This window comes from Xyrauchen texanus, chromosome 49 (assembly GCF_025860055.1).
Source record: "Xyrauchen texanus isolate HMW12.3.18 chromosome 49, RBS_HiC_50CHRs, whole genome shotgun sequence".
In the NCBI taxonomy this organism is placed as follows: Eukaryota; Metazoa; Chordata; class Actinopteri; order Cypriniformes; family Catostomidae; genus Xyrauchen; species Xyrauchen texanus.
Window position 1 is genome coordinate 17216611 of NC_068324.1, and position 25392 is coordinate 17242002.

At 39.2% G+C, this 25392-nt stretch overlaps 1 protein-coding gene across 3 annotated transcripts in view; it reads right to left on the bottom strand.

Annotated features, from left to right (window-relative positions):
- Positions 1–25392, bottom strand: part of LOC127640187 (S phase cyclin A-associated protein in the endoplasmic reticulum-like) — a 161765-nt gene that overhangs the window by 76646 nt on the left and 59727 nt on the right. For all 3 annotated transcript variants that reach the window (XM_052122615.1, XM_052122614.1, XM_052122616.1), the window contains 5 exons: positions 24750–24892; positions 23261–23342; positions 22971–23123; positions 21506–21613; positions 7906–8042 (listed from right to left, as the gene is read on the bottom strand). In XM_052122615.1, coding sequence (XP_051978575.1) covers positions 7906–8042; positions 21506–21613; positions 22971–23123; positions 23261–23342; positions 24750–24892 — 623 coding nt within the window. The remainder of the gene's footprint in view (positions 1–7905; positions 8043–21505; positions 21614–22970; positions 23124–23260; positions 23343–24749; positions 24893–25392) is intronic.

Here is a 25392-nt window from a genome sequence, read left to right on the forward strand (position 1 = left end):
AAAAAGAGAAGCGAGAAGGAGAGAAAGACAGACAGAAAGCAACAGGGGAGTCCGATGGCTGTCAGCCCGAAGACATGGAGTTAAGACGACGTGCGGAACAAAGAAAATGTCAAGAGGTCAAGCTGAGCCTCAAACTGATTATTTAGTCTTTGGGCCACACTGGCAGCAATCACAAACTAACAAGCATGAACTAGTTAAAGACACTCGTCACAGCAGGACATGACAAACTCTCTGATGGCCACACTATTTAAAGGGATAGTTCACCCAAAAATTGGAATTCTGTCATTTTTACACACATTTATTTCTTCTGTGGACCCCAAAGTATACATTTAAATGGTTCCCACAAGATTGTTTTCCCCCCAGTCAACTATCTCTAAATCCAGAAATACAAAATAAATAGTGATTTGCTGCTGGTCGTGAATTGCTCCCTCTACATCCTCTCATGAGAGAAGAGTCTCAACCCAAAATAATGTTTGCTGTCAGTAAGCACTTGAACACTGGTGTGGTCCACCAAGCAAAATTCTTGACAATCAGATGTCCCGCTCGGTCATATAAGGATGATAAATCAGCTTCTGGGGAAATGGATGTTGGGGATGGATGGATGTTCAGGGGCTGATAAACTCAAGACTTCACTTTTCAGAATAGAAAGCTGAGAGGTCACAGAAAACAAGGACTGGATCAACCTCACAAGACTTTAATAGTTTCATTTAGGCTTGAATTTAAAGTTAATTCCAGGGTGCTTTTTGTTTTAAATAGAATAGGTTATCATTGCTCAATAACATATACAATGCAAGCATATATATAAGAGATGAGCAAAGAAGCCTTGTATAGTTAGGCTTGTTTAGTGCCATGTCCACCAGACCCCAATCATGTGTGTTTCTTGGTCATATACAGAATGGATGCTAAAGTCAGCCCTTCAATAGTGTAACTGACAGATATTACACAAATCAATAAACTAAATAACTATACATTTTCATTGCACAAAAAAAAAAAAAAAAAAAAAACCTTTTGGCAATGCGTAATAATGGAAAATAGAGATGTAAAATTCAATTTGTCAGTTTACGATAAAAATGCTCAAAGTGAGCATTTAAATTTGAAATATGTGCCAAGCACTGATGATGACATTGGTGGAGGTCTTTGGCTGTAGCATCTTACCCTCTTATTACCATCTCGCACACTTAAGCGATGCATTTTAAAACGATGTGTCGGGAAAGGGGCCTTTCACAGTGAATGCGTCCTTGGGCTAAAAAAGCTAAATGACGTGCTACAAACAGAACAACACTGGTATCTTCAGATGTGTTTTTAACAGTATAAGTTATTTTGAACTTGACACAACTTTTAAAAAGTCTTTCAATTGAAAAAATAGCACAAAACATGCTTAATGTGAGCGGCCCTAAAACAATCTATATAAAAGGCACGTCTCTATATCTCCACGTTCTGTTCCTTTCAGTCTGACAGTGATTGGCTCATTGTTGAAAGTGGTGAATGCGGTGCTTTGAAGCTTTAGTGGCATTGCTGTATAGGGCATGAAATAAGAGTTAACATCTGAGAGGGTCTTACTGTGCTGACAGTAACAGTCACTTTTTTACTGTTAACGCACTCTAGTACAGCTGTGTGTCAGTACACAAAACCCCATTCCGAGAAGTTATCTCGAAGTTCATTCTCTTTCAGCTCCGTGCACTAAAACAATTAAAGCAACAAAAAAAAAATCATAAAATTAAAAAAAAAATTAAACAGGTTGAACTCACTAAATCAACTTAGTAAATAAATAAATGTACTGTACATCTCCTGATATAGAAACAAAAATTCAGATTTTCTTATGGGGTGGCATGTTGAAACTGGTAGAGTCAAGCCGAGCATCTAATCACTGTTAAAGCTGAACATTTGGGAAATAAATTGTATAAGATCAGAAATGCCTCAACAGATAATGGGTTTGAGGTATTCAAAAAAATTCTGGCCTTGATCTTAGAGGAGGAACTTCTCAGGCTGAAACATCAAATTAATTCAATAATGGTTTAAAGTATCCACTGGACCATACCAAAGAATTTGTTTTATTCACTACTAATACTGTTGGACAGACAGGGTAACCACCTTTAAGGACACTTAACTCCACCTTCTTTGTGGTGAAGGCAGCTCAGCATTTGCTAAGAACAATGAAGGCCAATTCTCATCTACTCTGAGGAACAGAATGATCCTGGTCGACGTGAATACTCCAATGGCGGTGTGCTCGGTGAAACTGTGTGAACCATACCTGGCCTTGTCTTCATCCTACAGATTACAATATTCCTCTCTGACAGCTTTACGCCTGCACGGGTTAAATGGGGGGCAATCGCCGGACCATCAATCTCTGAACGCGGCAAGCCCCATTAAACGGGCCGGGCACCATAAATATTAGTAACCAGCTATAAGTGTGTGTGTGGGGGGGGGATCTACAAAGCTACAATGCAGAGCTAATCATCAATTCATCATGATATGCCCCACTATTCACCTCCACCCACGCTGGACAAAGACGGCCCCCTCCCCCAACCAACTGTAAAACCGTCAATGCCTCCGGATGGATAAAAAAAAGAAAACAAATACGTGTTTCCGTTTTAAATGTGCTATGGGAGGCTCAGGCATTCTGCACTCCCAATTACAGAGAACATTTGGTCGGGCGGCAGGGCAATATTTAAAATTGCATCTGAGAGGCTCTCAATCAAATGAAAGACAATTTGACTGATGATGAATAAAAGGATAAAAAGAGAGGGAAAATGTGACCTGTGGAACACATGCGCTGAGAGGAACGAAGCTGGATCCATCTATAAATTCTGCAAACACATATAGGAGGTTATGTGAGGAATAAATATTGGACACATCCCGAGATTGGAAAGATTTACATGCACCTGATGGTAAATAAATATCTGATGTAAGCAGGGTCCAAGTTTCTTTAAGTCAGAGCTGTAGTCTAGTGGTTAGCACACATGCTCAGATGCCTGTCCCAAATGGCACACTTACAGTCTAGTGGCCTTCGCTGTCCTTGAAATCCATGACATTGTATGTTGCCCCATGTCATTTTATGATTTATAAGGGTGATCAGAAGCAAATTTCTAAGGCCTCTATGCACATTCTTTCCAAGCCATCACTGATGCATACTATATAGTCTACTACCTGACAGTCCGTGCAGCATAAAGTTTTGATTCAAACTCGAATTAGATTTTTCCCCTTGCCTCCTGCACCCGCATGTTTCTGATTACATTCAAACCGCGGTACGATTCCGTCACCAATGTGAGCACCACCATGAGTACAAGCGGCAGCCGTTTATCACTGTAACTAGGTAACAACTTGGAAGGAGAAAAATGTTTCTTATTGAAGTATTCGTCTTTTTGGAGATAAGCAGGTATGAAAAAAGCATTGTACCAAATTAATTGTTACCAAGAGCATGAAAGAAATCCTGCAAATGATAAGTCATCAATAGTAGTTCACTTCTGTGATTTAGGACAACTGCGTTCAAATCTGCAGCAAACCATACTGGAGTTACAAGACCCGTACTCCAGACTAGTGTTGTCACGGTACCAAAATTTCAGTAGTCGGTACCGATACCAGTTCAACTTTTACGGTTCTCGATACCAATTTCGATACCACAGCAAAAATGTGCTATTAAACACACCAGTTTACTTATTTTTAATTATTTTAATAATTATAGTTTAATAATTATTATTATTTTCCAGAACTTTACAGAACATTTTTTAAAAGTTTAATTTAATCATCAAAATGGTGTCTAATCAATACATTCTTAAAACTTTTAACAAGTGAACATAAAACTTTTTAACATGTCATTGTTTTTTTTTGTTTTTTTCCAAACTTTTATTCAACAGATGTCTTGCTTGTGATACTTTGATTAATTATTATAGAGAATATACAATTTTACTATAAAGTCTGACGAATGAAATGTAGAACACCGTTTTAGATTGTTTGTATTTTAGATTACTGGTGTTTGTGTATGTTGTCATTTTGAAATGTTGTTATCTTTAAAATTGTATTACTGTGACGCACTTTGGTTAACTGTTGTTTTAAATGCAATATAAATAAAGCTGAGCTGAGATTAGAGCGCAGATGCTGTGATTTTAATTATATAAACATATATTTTACATGATTCACAATGGATAAGTACTCTGCTTTGTCATCGCATACAAAGTGAATGATTCTCAATGTTTGTGGAGTTTCTAGTGGATGAGACGTTGGATTTATTTAATGTACACATCTCTTCCACAGTAAGATTACAGCCTTTATCGGTTTAATAAATCATTCTAGGGAAGGTCACTATTTTAATTTGACATTGTTTTTTTTTTGTTTCAGTGTACAAAAAGTAACAGAGCACGCATTCAAAATAAACCTGTGAGCATTTTAAAGCTGTTGTGTGTCAGTCATACTGTGCGCTGGTAACGGATTGAGTCGGTGCTCGGTACTACCGGTACTGCAGAAACACTGGTACCGTTAAATCTTTTTTATTTTAGTATTGACTTGGTACCGAAGTACCGTTACTTCTGACAACACTACTCCAGACCACCCTTTCAAGCAGACTTGGGCACAGTTCACTGGTGTGCACCAGAGTTCAGAAAACAACGTTCCCACCAACAAAACAAACCAAACTTTGACATTAAACTAACCGACATGCGCACCAAAAGCAATAGTGTGAAAGCACCCTTAGTCACCAAGATAAGGACTCAAGAGGACTGTTTGGGTCCAAACGGTGAACCTGATGTGAACTGGTAGTCTTGTGGCCATCGCTCGTAAGAGTTCGCGATGTGACAGCGGATTACTTTTCGACAGTCTACGTGGTAGGTCATCAAAATGTAGACTCAACACCGCAAGGGGCATTATTTGGAGGGGGGGGGGGGGGTCAGCTATGATTGAGCCTACTCATTGGGCCCAAGAAGGGGGCCTCATACAAAAAAAATTTGTCCCAGGCCCATTGAATTTAAGTGATGGCCTTGTTTAGGACAGGGCCATTGACCCGTAGTACTCATTGCGGAGGCATGAGTTACAATCCAGTTTGCAACATTGTCTCCATTTCAGGACAGGACTGGTCATTTTTGGGTGAACTATTCTTTAAGAACTAGAAATGGAGCAAGAGAGAAACTCCAAAGTTTAAAGCCCACATCTAATGCTGACACAGGTGGACATGTTACTTTCACGGTAATTAAGACCACACGTTTGCACATGAAGAACAAGCCATATATGTAAAGAATAAATCAGGGTCCAGCAAAGGAAATTACCCCACTTTTTTTTTACACCACAGTGACGGGGACTGAACGGGCTTAACAATGACATTGTGGGACAGAGTAACCTGGGAGGGCCATGAAAAGCTCTCTAGCATTTTCTAAACGGCACACTGTGCTCCTATAAAACGGCTCATTTCCACCCCGCGGAGGAGCCGCCAACCTCAGCAAGCTGGGGCTGTGGGCGGTCATGATTTATGAGCATACGCCTGTTCTCTCTCTTTCATTCTCTCCTCTTCACCCTCTTTACCTCGCTGTGTGAGTGTTGCAGGGCTCAGTGCAGGAGTGACGGAGAACAGAGGAGGCTCATGTTGTCACTCTCCCAGCCAAAGCTCAGAGCTGCTTTCTGCCCTCTGAGCTACCTCTGAATTAATGAGCTCAGGAGCAGCACAGACTGCCGGTCTCCTTTCTATTGTATGTTAAGAGACCTCAGATAGAGCGAGAGACTGACAGGCCCAATGGCACATACAAGTCAGAACTAAGGGTGTAGACACCATTCATAATTTGTAATAAATTTGACACTGTAAAATACAGTATAACTTATAACATCAAAATACTAACTTGTGAACTCTGAAACGTCATTACAACCTACTAATATTGTTATCTACTAGGGCTGAAACGATTAGTTGACATTATCTACAACATCGTCAATAAAAAATTGTCGACAAAAATGTTTGTTGTCAAATAGTCGTTTGATCTCATTTAACGTAACCTGAAATCACATTAAACTGCAATGATGACGCGTGAGAGCAGCACTGCAGTTCGCATATGACTGAGGAGAGGAAGAATTACACAGCTCACAGTCCAGATGCACTCACCAAACTTTCCAAACAGCTTCAGGTGATGTAGATCGCAATGTATGAGGGAATTACAATCCAAAAATACAAAATTCTCGGAGTGGTGATGGCGTAGTGGCTAAAGCACAGGGCTGTTAATTGGAAGGTCGCTGGTTCGAAACCCAAGGCCACCACCATTGTGTCCTTGAGCAAGGCACTTAACTCCAGGTTGCTCCAGGGGGTTTGTCCCTTTAATAATTGCACTGTAAGTCGCTTTGGATAAAAGCATCTGCCAAATGCATACATGTAAATGTAAATGTAAAATAAGTAAATACAAATGCACACTCATTGTTGAATAAGTGAAGCTGGAAATCGAGACAAAAATACTTGATATAAAAATGATTTTTTTACTGAATTTAACTTACTAAAAAGTATCCCCCCCCCCTTTAATTCAGTGAATGTCATTTAGAGGTATTTTTCAAAGATGATTTTGTCCTCTTTATTGTTAGTAAGCACGTTTAATACAACCTTTTAAGTTGGGGCACAAGCTGAATAATTGGTTAACAGCTAATGATTAATCATTGTAATAATCGCCTGAATAGTCAAATAATAACTAATAATAGTAGAATGTAATCGATTATCAAAATAATCAATAGTTGCAGCCCTATTATCTACAATGAAAAAAATGTATTACATCGTACGAACTCATCCTTAAAACTTACAAATATTGCTACCTATAACTGAGAAATTGCATAATATCTTACAAATGTATCAATTTTACAAATATAGTTATTTATAATGCAGAAACTGCATTAAAACTTGTGAATGTAGAAATGTATGTAGAACTTTCAAAAAAAATGTCCTTACAAATAGCATAACCTACAACATGCCATGTACTAATGTAGAATTTCTTTGCAATATAAGAATTTCAAAAAACGTATGACCATAGAAATTCCATTAGAACAAACAAATATCATAACGGATTTTCATTGCAACTTATTACCGCTGAAATTACAACTTACTAATATGGTTACAGGAACATAGAAATACACTGAAATTTCTAAAAGTTTGTACATAAAACTTTTTTTATATACCATAGATTGGGAAACAGTCAACACCCATCCCTTATTGTTGCAATTATTGTCTCAATCATCTGCTGAAGGACAGGTCCCTATATAAAACTTCACATAAGGCCTCCCAATACACAATCACACAGAGTGACGATTATCAGCTGGCAGTAAAGTCACGTGAATGGAAAATTTGATATAAAGACTCCCTGACTGTTTTAGTACAATCTCATTCCATTTCTGCTGCTGTTAACTCTACCTTCAGCTGAACTGACAAACAACCATACCACATTTACTCTCATATTTACACTGATACACACACAGCAGTTGTGACAGGAGACAAAATTTACAGTGCCCAGGTCTAGGATTGGACACTGCGCTACGATCACTCCTATTTGTTGATTACAATTGATTTTCTTTGATACTACATTTAAAAATCAATAGTTGGAAGAGAGAAAAACAGGCATGCTTTACACATACTTTAACATACTACTGTACACAAAAGAAGCCTTCAGTTTTGGCAGCATGATGGCAACCAATTAGGAAAAAAGCTCTTAACAGGTGAAAGTGGGGGGTGCTGGGGAGGGGCTAACAGATCGATTCTCACGTTTTCTTCCCCAATCACAGAGAGTGGCCATAAATTAAGATCATCAGTGTTGCCGTGTAGACAGCCGGGATGCACATCGCCTCTGCTTTCCATCTCCTTGTCACTCATAAAGCTCTCACACACTGCAACACCACCCTTCGGCCACACAGAGAGAGATAAAGATAAAGAGAGAGAGACAGAAAGAAGGGATGCATCACCTTGTGTTCATGCGTGCCCGCAGTTTCTTGGCCTTTTTCCGAGCTTTCTGCCTCTCTTCTGCGTCTTTTGCACTCTCGGAGGGCACGCTGCTGTCCGTCATGATGTCTAAGATGTACTTTTTTAGTGACAGGTGTTCCTGCAAATTAAAACAAACATTGGACAAAAAGAAAATTGAATAACTTAAAACAAATGTCATTTTCACACTAGATATTTTGGCCATCCAGGTTCATAAAATGTACTTTAAATAACACCATTATATCCATTCTACATTTCAAATAAGTACACAGATAATATACACTGTTCTATTCCACTTCTATTCTATCTACAAGACATTTCATTTCCATCTACTACTGTGTTTTAAAGACTTTGACCTGATTTTGGTTATAGTTTCGCAGATAATTTTTTATTTTTTTTATTTTTTACATTTGCAGTGCAGTATAGTCGTTGTAACACTTGCAAGCACAGCTTTGTGCTAACATTCTGCAAGAGAGAACCAACTGACAGTGAGAAAAAAAATAACTTGTTACGGTCCATATAATGTAACCAAGTAATGTCACATTTTTGCACATGCATCAGCTTTTGGATAAAGTCTACAAGCAAATGTACCAAGTGTGGAAAAGGCATTTCCATTCTGGCATTCAAAACACAAGAGGGACAAAGCAATAAACCAGTGAAATGAGAATGAGACAGCTTGATGAGGCAATTTTAGGTGCCATTGGTGTGAAAGCTTCCTTTATCTAGCCTATATTTTGCATAAACGCATATAAGATTCTTTACTCTGCACAGAAACCTCTCAGTTCACTGCTGTATGCATTTACCACAATCCCTATGAGACAATGGAATAAGAACACATGGGTGTGTCAGATTCGAACAGTGCGAGAACAGATCAAACATCAAAATGGCATCTCAAGTCTCCTGACTAGCACGTCCAAAGGCTGGGCTCAACTCCCACACTAAGATGTAAAGCAGAGCCCCTCTATTGAAAGCCCAGGTGTTAACTTCATTGTGTGGCATGTAGAGTTCTCCAAGGTCAGGCATTGTGTTGAGCAATTACGAAGGCATTTTCTTCACTCGTCGCTGGCATTAAGGCAGCAGAAGTGCTGAGGGGGTAGAGAGGTATAGCTTTCCGTCTCTTTCTGATGATGTCGATATTTCCATGGGAAGAAAGACGAAAGTAACTCAATTTCGTACGACGTGATGCATGTGCCAGAAAGCAATTATCCAATTATCCTGTCATCCGGCACCTTGGAGGATGGGAGAGATAAGAGTTCCCACTCTGAGTCGATACTTCAGAGACCGCATACAAACGTTAGAGGACAGGGCCAAATGAATGCTGACTTGATTCTGGAGCAACAACTTCAGAAATCTGGGTGCCAAATTGGATGTGGCAAATACACACCCAGCATCCTCTTTGCACGTTACATTTACAAATGTAACCTCGTTGTAAGGCAAGACAACGAATTTAGTTTATTGCTTTGTTGATGGTACACATAAGAATCTGACACTAGATCAGGTGGTTTCAAGTCCTGTTCTGGGGACCCAAAGCAGTGAGCATTTCTCATTTAACACCCTGGAATCAACTCAGCTCGATAGCAGAGGCTCAATGACCTCAATGACCTCAATGTGTTAAGTAAGGGAAGCATCCAAAATGTGGAGTACTGTGACTCCCCTGGACATTTACAGACCTAGCAACCCCTTACACAGTCAAGTGACCCACTTTCAGCTAGATTTATATGAAGAATATTAACTAACAAGACTACATTCAGTATACATAATGCCAAAAACATTATAAGTTAGAAAGTTAGAAATGAGTAAACAGTTAAAAATGCCATGCAAATTTAAGAAAATATTGTGTTTAGCATCTTCAAGATGGCCGTTCAGGAGTATCTTCAGTGACCTCAAGGGGTCAGAGGGAGTCTATATCCACGTGCAAATACGCATACTTCCCTACTATGTTGGATGCCAAAAGAAGTCAAATTAGTAGGATGTCCCAATCCTCAGTATTTATAAAACAAAGTTGGTGCTAAATATCCGGATGACCTCCTACATTTGGCTAGAAGTGTGCAACCAATGGACACTTTACTTTCCCATAATGTTACAGGAGCTGAGGTGACCTAAAAAAAAAATGTAAAAAGTGGAGAGCCGAGAAATGGGTGGGTGTTTTTAACAGTACGTACTATATATGCCAAGACAGCTGTTCCTTGTGCTTAAATTGAACTTGCTTAAAGCCAGAGTAAACCATTATCATGGTTATTGTTACTACATCATATATTCGTGTCACAGGACAAAGCCCAAGTTCCTGGATGAAGTATACTTCACACCTGCATACTGTAATTATTAATGGCCGAGTAGTGCATTCTTAATTTAATGCACTACATACTCTGACAGTACACATATTCGGAACCCAGCTTATGATATGCCATGTACATCTATTTACATAGAGATTTTTTGTTGACCTGTTTTATTGCCTGCCAGGTGAATCATAAGTATGACTGTTTAAAAAATTAACAGCATGCTTATCTTTAATAAGCCAAACAAATTGAGGTATCATTCATGTCCATTTCCCTCTTTTAATACTTACGGGGTTAACAAAAAAAAAACCTGACCCTTAGTATGTGCACAAATAATATGGATGCTTGCCTTAGCGAATGACATTAATAAAGAGAAGAACAAAAATATGATCTCTGGTTCTTCCCAAAGCTTTTTTGGGATTCATTAACGTTGAGAAATAACAAAGCATCAAAGATTTACGACCATGGCACAAACGGCCATGAATGCTTGACACCTGTCCTTAATGCTTTAGCTTGAGACAAATGTGACAAGTTGCCTCATGGACCTCTGTTTGAAATCTGTACATTTGCATCATATAGTGTTTCAAATGGATGAGTATTTATGTGTGCTTTTGAGGAAGCTTCCCCCTACGTCCCTCGGGACCAGGAGTTGAGCCCTGCGGTCATAACCATTGCCTCCCTGTGGCCAGAGAGGCATCTGTTGAGTAATCTCTCTGAAAGGCGATCTAGTTCTCCTGCCATTCACTTAATGGGATTGTTTCTATAACAATCTTGAGATTATAGGAAGATGGGTTTGGAGGAGAAGGGAGCGCAACAAAAACAGATCTGTTAAGAGATCAGGGCAGGAGCTAAGCTAATAAACGTGAAGCAAAGCATTATGGCAATAGTCAATCACTTCAACAAACAGTGTTTTGCACACAAGATTGAGATTAGAGCAGGATTTCATTAAGGAATATTTTTTAAATGAAAAATCATGTCCTACTGCAGTCTCTAACCCGCAAGTCTCGACGATATTCTAGCCCTCAGATATGGATAACTCTAAGGGATTTTTTGTTGCTGCCAGTTTTATCATCTACCAAGCTAAAACTCACCCAGCCACTTTAAGTAATATCACATCTCCCTTCAGTAAGCCAGACATTTGAGTTGTAATTCGTTATAACAGAAACAGTGCGGGATGAGTTTAACGTCACATTTTAATTCGAAGTATGAGCAATAGTAAGTGATGCTTGCCTTAGAAATCACCATAAGTGACATTAAAAATGTATGTTCTGACAATATAGCATATGATGTCCTATCAAATTCTATGGACAGGTGATGGACAGGTGTCTACTTGCACAAAGGGACAATAGGAGCTGGGCAGCGAGAAAGAGATGTGAGAGAGATATAAAAAGTGAGAGAGACCAGCCCGTGGGCTACAACACCCCGAAAAAACCCACAGTGCTTTCTGTGAGGTGTAACGAGAGACCGCTCAAAACATCACACCTCCGCTGGTGCTCTCACTGTCACACTGATACATGTCCCCATCCTCCATTCTTTTGTGTGACACAAAAGAGTCGGCAGAGGATGGCTTTCCCTCCCCGATGTGAAACAGGCAACTGTTTGTCATCCACGTACAATGTAAAGACAGGAGGAGGTATAAGGTAACTAACCCACGACCCACACACACAACCTCAGCTGTGCAGCCCTTGCAGGATTTCATTAAGTGACCTTGGAAGCATCGGTTCACATGGTGAAGTTTGAGAAGCACAGCATTTCTCTTAGAAAAATAGACTTTGATTGATGATTTTGTTAGTGTTCATTGAAACACAATTTGAAGACCCTGCAATAAAAAAAGTTGCTTGAATTTACATATTACATTTTATAATATTATTTCACAAAAAAAGGATAGTTCTGTCCCTGGATATCGATTGGTCAAAACAGCATTCCAGCTGTGCTAAAATATACCATATACAGGTGTCACCGGTCAAGAATGGCTTTTTTCTTACCGTCGCTATTGCCGTGGTAAATGTGCACTTGCTGCTCTAAACCGCTAAGTGATGCTACAACCATACTATTTCAATAAGTGAGAGCTGAAGCATCAAACTCATTCAAGTGAGAAATGGGTTGCTATTGCTAGTTGTATTAACTGTATTCACACTGCTCTAACAAACAGCAACATACTTCACTTCTTTACGTGTCGTTTGCTTTTGAAGGCGGCGACTAAAAGGCTTATGTCTATTCAGTTACATAAATCTGTAACATCTGTGGCGTGAAAAACCTGTTCACCTAATTATTGTTATATATATATATATATCAGAACCCACAGGCCAACTATAAACCTTAGTTTACATGTCAGTCTATATTAGTGCAATATTTAAAAAAATATATTAATATTCAGTTGTTAGTTTTAACATCTGAAATTTCAGTCTTGAAATTGTTTGTTACACAAAGCTATATTATGGCTTCAAAAGACTTGGAAAAGAGCGTAAGGACCAAATAATAATTAGGATTATTTTATGGCATGACTTTTTTGTTTTTGTGGTCATTTTGGCACTTGACAGCACAGATGCTGATTCACTTTCATTACATGCCAATACATTCTTTAAAATCTCTCCTTTGGTGATCCATGGGAGAAAGTCTAGCCAGTTTGGAAAGATACTAAGAAAACAGGGCAGTAAATTGAGGTAGGTGAACTGCTATTCCTTTAAGTACAGGACTTCATCATGAATTAAATATTATAAGGGCTCTGCTGGTCATTGTCCCTAATAGTGCACAGTCTCTCATAAAATATATTGCTTAATAATTAGGAATGTTGATTTAACACAATTTCTGTGCAATTAATTACATATGCATTGCATGCCTTCGACCTGTACGTAAATTCCATAGTAAGCAAAGTTCCTACTATTGGAGCATTTCAAGCCTGATGTACCACCTGGATGCAGCAGGGTGCAGTCAGCGCAACAGGCAACACCAACGAGCAGTCAGCATACAACAGAAAAAACCTTCACATATGGTCTTTAAAATACATGCTTATTATGGGTGTAATGGTTAGAATTTCTCAAGGTTCAGTTATAAAAACAGGTGCCCAAATGGATTATAAATCACAGCCAGTTCGCCCTCGCACTGTTTCGAGCCAGCACCCGACTAAAATCCCCATACCTGCTGCCTCAAAATCACTCCTGACGGGCACAACCCTGTGAAGCGGTTCTCGCCCCTCTGAGACGGAGCGCCGTATGCATCTTGAACTACCGATTGGCTGTTACTGCCACAATCAGAGGCTTTGTTATGCCTGCTCAGACTACTGATTCAGCCATTCTACAGTGTCTGTCTCAGTTCAAACTAGGAAGAACACTTCCACTAAAATGGTTTCAGAAAGCATTGGGATTTATGGCGGCGGCATCTGCGTCATTCCATTAGGTCTCTTACACATGAGACCTCTTTAGTGCTGGCTGAAGCGCTGTGTGCCACGACGTGCTTGGCGCCAAGGACGCATGCACATCACTATATCCCGCTGCTGTATAGCTGCTTTAGCACCATGGAAGCTATCTACTGTATTTCTAGCCTTAAAGGCTTCTCAGTCGGAAATAGCACACCGTCAGGTCCTGGTTCGCTCAGTTATGGCATATATATAAACTGCCATGGTGGAATTCAGGAGACTTCACCCTCAAACTGTATAGACGCATGACTCACCCCGTCAACGTTCAAAGTGTATGTGGCAACTATATCTGCGTATAACGCACATGAAGCCGGCGCCTGTATAGGCAAGCATGATTTAATCAAAGTTCCTTAAAGGACCAAGACGACATAACTTTAGTCCTAAAAGATCTCACAAACCCCTCTTCGAGTCTATGGACTCTGTTGAACTGCACAACATATTCGTTAAGACGAATAAAATGGGTCTGTGACCTGCATTCACTATCAGTTTAAATCATGTCTGGAGTTTGGTCCCGGTCTTTCAAGAGCCACTGTCAAACCCAGGAAAGGCTATGTACCCAAGGTCCTAACCACACCCGTCAATGCGCAGGTGGTTCACCTTCAGGCCTTTTCCCTCCCCCAATTAATTCAGATGAGGAACAATCATTGCATTGTTATGCCCTGTGTGGGCACTACATGAATATGTTGAGCATACTTGCCTCATCTGATCAGCTCTTTATATGCTATGGAGGACGCACAAAAGGAATGTCCATCTCCAAGCAAAGGCTCTCTCACTGGACTGTCGATGCAAATACACCAGCTTATGAGTCGTAGGGTAAGACTTGCCCAACTGGTGTTAAAGCACACACAACTAGAGGCATGGCCTCCACATGGGTATGGATGAATGGTGTGTCCTTACAAGACATATGTTTTGAAGAAGGATGGACATCTCAAAACACATTTGCAAGGTTTTACAACCTAGACATAATGCATAATTATGTAGCTAAGCAATGTGTACTGAATCATAACGGAACCTCTCGGTTACGTACGTAACCTCGGTTCCCTGAGACGAAGGGACCGAGACATTGCGAACGCTAGCAGCACTACAAGACTCAGAGTTCTTGAGGCACGAGTGATGCGCTCCTTGTTCTCAGTCAGAAATTATGAGGAAATGGTGTTAGTGCACCTGGTTTAATAGAGGAAAGTTTTGTGCCAAAACAGGCAGGGCTCAAACACCATAGCCAATATTAGAATATTGGCATTATTGTAGAGAGGTTTCAACTAAGTCCCCATATGCGTAGCAATGAAATGTCTCGTTCCCTTTGTCTCAGGGAACCGAGGTTACATACGTAATGTTAATTGTATCAAAACCATGGTTTCTGCAAAGAAAACCATGGTGACAGCAGTCATGATTACTACAATATTACTATAGTAAAACCATGGTTCATTTTCATCAGGGTTTCATCAAAAATTTCTCTAATCACTAAATCTAAATTTTTAACCTTGCTATTAAAATGGATACACGAAGGGATGTTGTGATAATGCTGCTCGAGTATTTTAATCATCCCACATGAACACCCCAAACGCTTGAGTTATTTTTCCATATCTGTCCGAATTAGCACTTAATGCCTGCTTAATAATGGAAGGGAGTGTGTGCAGTTTCGGCTCACCTGCGGCTCTTTCCCTGGGTGATGTTGGTGTAAAAGATGAATCATGTATCAATGAATTACTATAACGGCATTTTAATGCCATTAATCAAAGCACATTATTAATGCTCGCAATAGATTACAGCCACACAAGGAAACATGTAGAAATCGTGTGTGCATTTTAAACCCTTGCATGCATTATTTACATATATTATCATTATATGGCTCTCGCGCCGAGTGATGTCTGCAAACAGTAACCGTTTGTAAAATAAATTTGATCATAGCTGTTGTGATTGACTGAAAAACTAAATGTTCCCAGAAATGAGAAATGCAGGGGGTTTCTCTATAAGCGACTCGTTTTCTCCACTTGCCTTTTTCCAACTCCAAAAACGCATGTAGAACTATGATGTCATCAAGTTGACCCAAGTGAAACACAGGCCCATTTACAGAGCCATACAGGTGCATTAGCGGAGGTTGTAACTGTGCCAGTCTGTTTGACACTCCCGTTTTCTTCACCAAACCTTGTGCTCTAGATGCATCATTAAATTTGTGAACCACGGTGCCAACACTTGCCGAACCATGGGTGGCGAACCGTCTGGTTAGAAAAGTCATAACCCTAATGCTTATGACTAGAGGTGCTGAAAACGAATACGATGCAATGCAACCAAAGTGAGACACTCCAAACGAGTCTGTCTGATGCATGAGTACATAGATAGACCAGCAGATAAAAATAGAGGAAGCAGGCTAATAATAGGGTTATGTTGAATAATACAGAAATAAAACAATAAATATAATGACTTTAAAGCCACTTTTTGTATTATCTAAATGCTTTCTGTCTGTTGCCACATACTGTATATGTATAGAATGTACGGAACTTAAATGATTTGAATTACAATATTTTTGATACATTATATTTATAATTATCTTTAGTTTTCTCAATAGATTATATGCAGTAAATTTGATTAATCAGCACATCATGCAATTCATTTGATTATTATATTAAAAGGGCTGTCAACCGATTAACATTTTTACAGTATATATTCTGTTATTTTTGTGGGGATTTGTGACATTTTATTGACAGACTAAGTAGAAAATAATGGTTGGCCGATATGGGATTCTTAATGGCTGATGCCAATACCAATATCTAGAGAGCCAGGTGGCCAATATAATTCTGATATACAGTATCTCACAAAAGTGAGTACACCCCTCACATTTTTGTAAATATTTGATTATATCTTTTCATTTGACAACACTGAAGAAATGACACTTTGCTACAATGTATAGTACAGACACAGCCATTAATGTCTAAACTGCTGTCAACAAAAGTGAGTACACCCCTAAGTGAAAATGTCCAAATTGGGCCCAATTAGCAATTTTCCCTCCCTGTTGTCATGTGACTCATTAGTGTTACAAGGTCTCAGGTGTGAATAGGGAGCAGGTGTGTTAAATTTGTTGTAATCGCTCTCACACTCCCTCTCTACTGGTCACTGGAAGTTCAATATGGCACCTCATGGCAAAGAACTCTCTGAGGATCTGAAAAAAATTATTGTTGCTCTACATAAAGATGGCCTAGGCTATAAGAAGATTGCCAAGACCCTGACACTGAGCTGCAGCACGGTGGCCAAGGCCATACAGCAGTTTAACAGGACAGGTTCCACTCAGAACAGGCCTCGCCATGGTCGACCAAAGAAGTTGAGTGCACGTGCTCAGCGGCATATCCAGAGGTTGTCTTTGGGAAATAGACGTATGAGTGCTGCCAGCATTGCTGCAGAGGTTGAAGCGGTGGGGGGGTCAGCCAGTCAGTGCTCAGACCATACGCCGCACACTGCATCAAATTGGTCTGCATGGCTGTCGTCCCAGAAGGAAGCCTCTTCTAAAGATGATGCACAAGAAAGCCCGCAAACAGTTTGCTGAAGACAAGCAGACTAAGGACATGGATTACTGGAACCATGTCTTGTGGTCTGATGAGACCAAGATAAACTTATTTGGTTCAGGTGGTGTCAAGCGTGTGGGGCGGAAACCAGGTGAAGAGTACAAAGACAAGTGTGTCTTGCCTACAGTCAAGCATGGTGGTAGGAGTGTCATGGTCTGGGGCTGCATGAGTGCTGCCAGCACTGGGGAGCTACAGTTCATTGAGGGAACCATGAATACCAACATGTACTGTGACATACTGAAGCAGAGCATGATCCCCTCCCTTCGGAGACTGGGCCGCAGGGAAGTATTCCAGCATGATAACAACCCCAAACACACCTCCAAGACAAACACTGCCTTGCTAAAGAAGCTGAGGGTGAAGGTGATGGACTGGCCAAGCATGTCTCCAGACCTAAACCATATTGAGCATCTGTGGGGCATCCTCAAACGGAAGGTGGAGGAGCACAAGGTCTCTAACATCCACCAGCTCTGTGATGTCATCATGAAGGAGTGGAGGAGAACTCCAGTGGCAACCTGTGAAGCTCTGGTGAACTCCATGCCCAAGAGTGTTAAAGCAGTGCTGGAAAATAAAGGTGGCCACACAAAATATTGACACTTTGAGCATAATTTGGACATTTTCACTTAGGGGTGTACTCACTTTTGTTGCCAGAGGTTTAGACATTAATGGCTGTGTGTTGAGTTATTTTGAGGGACAGCAAATTTACACTGTTATACAAGCTGTACACTCAATACTTTACATTGTAGCAAAGTGTCATTTCTTCAGTGTTGTCACATGAAAAGATATAATCAAATATTTACAAAAATGTGAGGGGTGTACTCACTTTTGTGAGATACTGTGTGTGTGTGTATATATATATATATATATATATACACACACACACACACACACACACACACAATTTCATAATAAAGGAACATACAAAATTGCTGAAACACTTATTTCACTTTTATATTCTCTCAAATACATAAAATAGATTTGAAAACAGAAATGTGCATTTGCCATAGACAAGACTGGAACCGACACTAGGAAGAATTGATGACCATGTATAATCATCAGCCAAACTGGCACAGTTTCAAATTAGCCAAACACCAATTTATCGGCCTGGCCAATATATTGGTCTGGACTAGTGGACTGATGACTAGAAATGACGCCAAGAAAAGGGATTAGGACACCAAACAACACAGGCCTGGATTCGAACCTGCATCTCCCGCATGAACACTACCGCTCAATGTGCCTGTAGCATGTGCGCCAACCACTAGGGCCATGGCTCTGACTAGGACAAAGCTTCATAATGTTTTACCTGAAATAACTGGGTGTTCAGCTTTGCTTCTTTATCTGGTGTCAAATTAAGAGGATAAATAAAACTCCAATACATCAAACACAAAGGTCCTGGAGCGACCAATTTATCACATTAAACCAGAAGAGATGACAACCAATAAAGAGTGTAAGACAACCAAAAGGCAATCCAAGTGTCCCGCAGCCTCATTGATCCCTCGCTGCTGAAAATCTCAGCATTTTCCATTTAACACAGAGTCTTTAAAAAAGCAAAATATGACTAAATACGAGGACAGACGGAGGCTCTAGGCCCGCTTCTGCTGAAAAACTATGTTGTGACCTCTGCACGGTTCAGCCAACCATCATAGTTTTAATTAAAAATCTTTCATAAAGGCAAGAATTATGGAAGAACAGACTGCAAAATAGTTGGCAGTTGCGTGAATGAAATACTGCACACCAAAATGGGCAGAGACATAAATAAGAAGGGCCGAAGAGTCCATGGCAGGACTATCTAAACAAAAGTCCTACAGCTGTGTTTCTTTAAAATGCTACAACTGTGAATGACTTTCCAAACTGCAAGTTGACACATATTGCTTAAACTCAGTCAGAGGAGTTTAAAAAGAAGTGTTCTTTTCAAATAAGAGACAATAACACGGTTAATGAACGCTCCCTGTACAAAATAACAGTGTGAATTTACGGTTCACAGGAGGGTGAATCTCACAACTCTGGTCAAGAAAATTTTTTTAGGAACATTTTGCACTGTGACAAATTTTTTGACAGCTACACAGCTCCTACCTCAATTCTTATTATTGTAATGTTAAAAAGAAATGATTTAAATTGCAAAGTATTTATACATCACTATAGCATTTGCTGTACTTGCTTGAAATTATGCTGATTTAAATGTAAAACAAATTAATGCATAACACAGGAAAAAATGCTGTATTACGGTAATGAGAATCATCACTGAACATAATTAAAACAGTCAAAGAAAAACATCAAGACACATTGCGTTAATGAGAATTTGGGCAGAAATTGTCACAAATACTAGTGTCACAATAATAAAAAAAAAACTTTAAGGTCCTAAAATAAGCATTTACTTTTTTCCTTTGATTTTGGACATTTGAAATGTTTTTGAAAGAATACATTTTTAATTTGAAATATAACCAGTACATTTTCTTGACAGGCATCTTAAGATTTACAAGCTAAAGTTTTTAGTTTAGCTCATTTCATTAAACTTTGCCATTTACCTGTGAATTATGTGACACAATTTCCTTATTTTATCCAAACAACTTATGTAAAAAACATGAAAGTGATTTTAAAAATAGTTCAAGGTTAATTCAATTCAACACATCAAGCTTCACAGTTTAGACAGGGCGCATTAAGTCAGCTGCACCTTACGAGTCGCATGGTTGCAAAACGTGGTGCAGTGGCTCGGCTGTGTGTTTATGATGCTGTCAAGCAGAGAAATGGGTGGCCGCAGCCAAGGCTAATGATTTAGAGGTGGCAGTTTAAATATTACTCGCTGAAAAAAAAAAAAAAAGTTTGAATGAAGTAGGTCCAGGGGCCAAAGGTGCAGCATATAGCACCAACAGTTGTCAGCCATACAAAGAAGCCCAGTGCAAAAGGCAATCTCATATTGCGCTGAGAGATCCCGCATTTAACGAGCACTGTTCAGGGGAAAGGCATTCTGTCAAGCCCGAGACAAGGCAGGGTGATCTCACCTCACACCATATTCACAAACTCTATTAGTGTTGATTCTGTCGTAGCCTTTTACAGTCCCAGAAACACGGAAGTTTTCTGTTGATCCCATCTAACTTTGTGGATATAAAAAATGAGAAGCAAAATCATAAAAAGGAAATTTATCCCATAAAAGATGCACTTGATAGTAGTGTGTGTGTGTGTGAGTGTGAGAGAGAGAGAGAGAGAGAGAGAGAGAGAGAGAGAGAGAGAGAGAGAGAGAGAGAGAGAGAGAGAGAGACATGGGCAAGAGTGCAATATATTTCCACAAATTTTGTCTTAGATTTGTGTGTCAGAATTTCTGGTATTGTTTACCATTGTTAGGGCAACTTTATTTCATCTCAACTCCTATACAAATGTAATTAAATATTTTAATAAAAAAATAAAAAATAAAAAAAAAATGTGTGCAATGAAACATTTAAAACATCCTCTTTTTTTTTGCATTTTATTAAATAATAAAGAGAAAATTACATTTGTTACATGGCATGTAAACTTATATTTATGAGCATTCTATTCTGTGCATAATCGCATGGATGATTGTTGGTGCCAGACCGGCTGATTTGAGTATTTCTGTAACTGCTGATCTCCTGGGATTTTGATGCACAACAGTCTCCGAATTGAGAGAAAAACAAAAAACATCCAGTGAGCGGCAGTTCTGTGGATAGAAACGTCTTGTTGATGAGAGAGGTCAACAGAGAATGGCCAGACTGTTTCAAAATGACAAAGTTTATGGTAACTCAGATAACCGCTCTGTACAACTGTGATGAGAAGAATATAATCTCAGAATGTTATTCTGAGATGCGGGTTGGCGCTGCTTTGGCGGCACGAGGAAGACATACAGTACACAATATCAGGCAGGTGGTTTTAATGTTGAGGCTGATCGGAGAATATGCAACATGTGAAATAAAAAAGGAAAGAGTAACATGCCATTTAACAAAAGTAATTTGTTTTAATATAATAAAATGTTGTGAATAAAATATGTACAATAAATTTTTTTAAATGTTTAATTTTACACATTTTATAACAATTTTATATATTATTTTAGATTTCTTTTAAATGCATGTTTTTATTTTGATCTTAATGTTATTTCATATAACTTGTTTTTTTATTTTTAAATATTAAAAATACATACAAATTCTAGTCATTTTAAATTATTTACAAAAAAAATATTTGCTATGTTACTCTAACTCTAACTATAAATTATATTTAATTTTATTTGTATTTCAAACAAATCTCTGCAAACCTCCTGCAGATCCATTAAGAACCCCTAGGGGCACGCTAACATTCCTCAGTGTTGTTTTTCATTTTTTTCTTGGAGACTCACCACCTCATCGTCTGACAGCTCTCGCCCCTGAATGCTGCTGCTGTCTCGAACGGCCTGCTGGTGCCTCTTCCCCTTAATGTGACTGTACAGGTGCACTTCAGAGGTGATCTACAAACACAAACACAGAGGTCAAAGGTCGATTCAACAATGAAAAAGCCAAGGGCCTGAGATATACCTCACCATATACCTCACAATACGTTTCGACATCATTAAGGACCTGACAGTTCTCGGGTGTCAAGACATATGTTCCGACCCTTCAAAGCTAAATATGAGCCCTTGATCCTGACTGACATCTGCAAAGCTCACAATCACTTTGCATAAGAGCTTCAAAATCAGAACAGGCAGACAAATAACCGATAAGTAAAATGACTAAAGAGCTTTGACGCCTCCATTTTGAAAGTATCGTGCACACGGGTACTGATTTCAACTAGCCTGAATGTCACCTCTTGAGTTTGTAGAGCAGCTCACCTGTCCTGAAAACTCAAGGAGCTCAAGTGAAAACACACAGACTCCTCCTTCATAGACTACCTCTATTATTCATGCAATGGATGTGTTCTTCAAGAGATCTGGGGTGGTGTATATTAGTCGGCTGCCAACCGAACAGTTGTGGGTTCAAACCTAAAATAGGTGATCCATGAACTTAACCTCAGGTTCCTGTAGTGTTGTAATAAGTGTACTGCAAGGTGCTTTGCATACACATATGTTCATTTACTGGACAGAACTGTGGCAGGTGAGGAGGACAATATCTAGATGCTTTATGCTTGTGCTGTTTGTCTCCTTTGAGTCCTGGAGTCGAGCCCATGCAGGACAGTCTGTGTTTAATGTCATTATCTAGAGTGCTTCCCGCTGACCTAAAGATGATCTCTGGTGTCAGAGCCTGGCCAAGGTCATCTGACATTTTTAACAAGATTTCATTCTCTCCAAGTGCTTAATCTGATGCCAGTTTGAAGCTCCAAGGTGTCTGGCCCCAGCTGCAGTAAAAGCCAAAGATTTGTGGCCTGTCACTTGAAAAGTATAATCACGCCCAGCTATTAATCTCCGCCCAAAGTTCATGTTTAATTAATGCAGTTAAAATCTCATTTGAATGCATTCTCTATGAAAATCCTCCAGATCACCTTGTAGTCGTGATATTATGTACTCTGCCTAGCAAAACATCAAAGGCAGATAGTCCAAACCTATAGCCCTCAGCACCAAACTTCAATCATTTTCTTCTCAATTTTAAAACTTAATATGCACATTTATTTCGCTAGCCTACAAATACAAGCTGCTGCATTTTATTATTTGCATTTGGCATTGATTTGTCTCTGTCATCTGTGATCCTCTCAGAATCATGCCTTTTTTGGTTCACGACCCAACAGTTGAGAATTACTGAACTACTATACGCCTTATATGATGATCACTAATTCCAGTATAATGCATTAGTAATATTAAACAATCTTAAAGAATCTTGTAATGCAGTACCTACCACAACATTACAGAGAGAACATTGTTTCTGTCGTTCATAGGGTGTGAGTTTGGGTGCGTAGTCCGTGTTAGCATGTCTTCCGCTGCCCAACTCCGCTGCCTTCTCTTTCCTTTGCTCGATCTGTTCCATGTGTCTACGGCTGCTCTCATCATGCTAAAAAACATTACATGTACACGTTGAAAATAGAGCAAAAGATACAATGAAGAGAGTAAGGTCCGAGGATTGTAATAGAACGGGATCAAACTTTGAAACTGGTGTCAAAATTGAGATCACGTATGTTTTATAATTACCTTCATCTGGATCTTCTTCTGTAGTTCTTCCATGGCTTCCTGTTGAGCTGCACTGAGAGCTGCCAGGCGCCCCTCACGGTCTCTATGGTGTATATATTGAAGAAGAAAAAAACATTCAGATGACAGATGAGACATATTAAGATCTTTGTGCTGTTAGAGCAATATTCTCAATTAAGGCCACATGCACACTAATAAACATATGCATGATAAAGGTTGCAGTTTCCTCACGTCACTGTTTTCCAAAGTATGCATTAATAGAGAATGGTTATAAGAGTCTCCATTTTCGGTGGAGGAAAACCCTATTAGTGTGGATGAGAGCCGCACATATAGCAACATGAATGTGTTTTTAACTAAAAACGTATTAGTGTGGAAGATCGCATTTAAGGTACATTAAAGGAATGTTCTGGGTTCAACACAAGTTAAGCTCATCTGACAGCATTTGTGGCATAATGTTGATTACCAAAACAAAAAAAAGATGTAAAGTATCATCCTTAAATCACCCAATCCTTCTTAAACAGCTATTTTTGAAAATCTGCATTATGTTGTGACAAACAATCAATGGTGAAACATGCCACACAAATCGTAAAGATCAGGCGGAAATGCTCAGGGACAATTGTTGAAAAACTTTAGGCACTCTTTTTTAAAATTGGGATACATCAGAAGGATATACACTATGGCAGAAGCTACACACAGCCAGAAACAGCACGAGGTTTGACAGACTTTCCAACATTTTATTTAATCTTAGTTGGGGAAATGTGTGATAAAAAAGCGAGAGTAATAAATTCATCGAGTACTCGTTCAGCTTTAAAAGTTCGACTTATTCGGCGGTCAGCTCTAGGAAGAGTTCTGGTGGTTCCAAACTTCTTCCATTTACAGATAATGGAGGACACTGTGCTCATTGGGTCCTTCAATGCTGCAGACATTTTTTTTGTACCCTTCCCCAGATCTGTGCCTCAATATAATCCTGTTTCAGTTGTCTACAGACAATTCCTTGGACCTCATGGATTGGTTTGTGCTCTGACATGCACTGTTAACTGTGGGACCTTATATAGACAGGTGTGTGCCTTTCCAAATCATGTCCAATCAACTGAATTTAACACAGGTGGACTCCAATCAAGTTGTAGAAACATCTCAAGGATGATCAGTGGAAACAGGATGCACGCTGAGCTCAATTTTGAGTGTCATGGCAAAGGCTGTGAATACTTATATACATGTGATTTTTTAATCTTTTAATTGTAATAAATTTGCAAAGATTTCAAACAAACTTATTTCACGTTATTGTTTGTTGAATTTTGAGGAAAATAATGAATTTAATCAATTTTGGAATGAGGCTGTAACATAACAAAATGTTGAAAAAGTGAAGCGCTGTGAAAACTTTCCGGATGCACTGCACTGCACGCATGCACACACACACACACACACACACCAGGCTTTTGTCCTTGTGTTTTCAAGATCCTGGCCTGTTTAGCAGGCCGCAAGCACTGCTGACCTGGCTCTCTCTCGCGCAGCATCTTCTCTCGCTCGCTCCTTCTCCTGCCGCTGTTGCTCGATTCTGGCCTCTTGTTCTCTCCTCTTCATCAGAAGTTCCTCCACACGTGCCTGCCGTTCGGCCTCCAGAGCCCGCTTACGCTCCTGAAAAGATGCATTGTCGCATAGTTATAGTCACAGCTTATTTTTCATGCATATCTTAATATGAATAATAGAAACCATATTTAAGAAAAAATAAGCAAGCTAAATAGACCCTTATGCCCACAAGTTTCTTGTGTAATGTGACAAGAAACTTTATCCATTTTGTTTATCTATCTATTGTCATATATGCTGTGTATATTATGTAAATGTTGCATGTTGTTAAAATGTATACCTAATATCCTGTATTTATTGTAATATACAGAAACTATTCATGCCCCTTCATTATTTCACATTGTTATGTTGCAGCCTTATGCTAAAATGCATTAAACTATTTTTTTTCCCACATCAATCTACACCATATAACCCATAATGACAAAGCAAAAACAAGATTTTTGCTAACTTTGCAAATTTATATATATATATATAAAAAAAAAAACACTTGAAATTTAGCTCAGGTGCATCCCATTTCTCTGGATCATCTTTAAGATGTTTCTACACTTCTT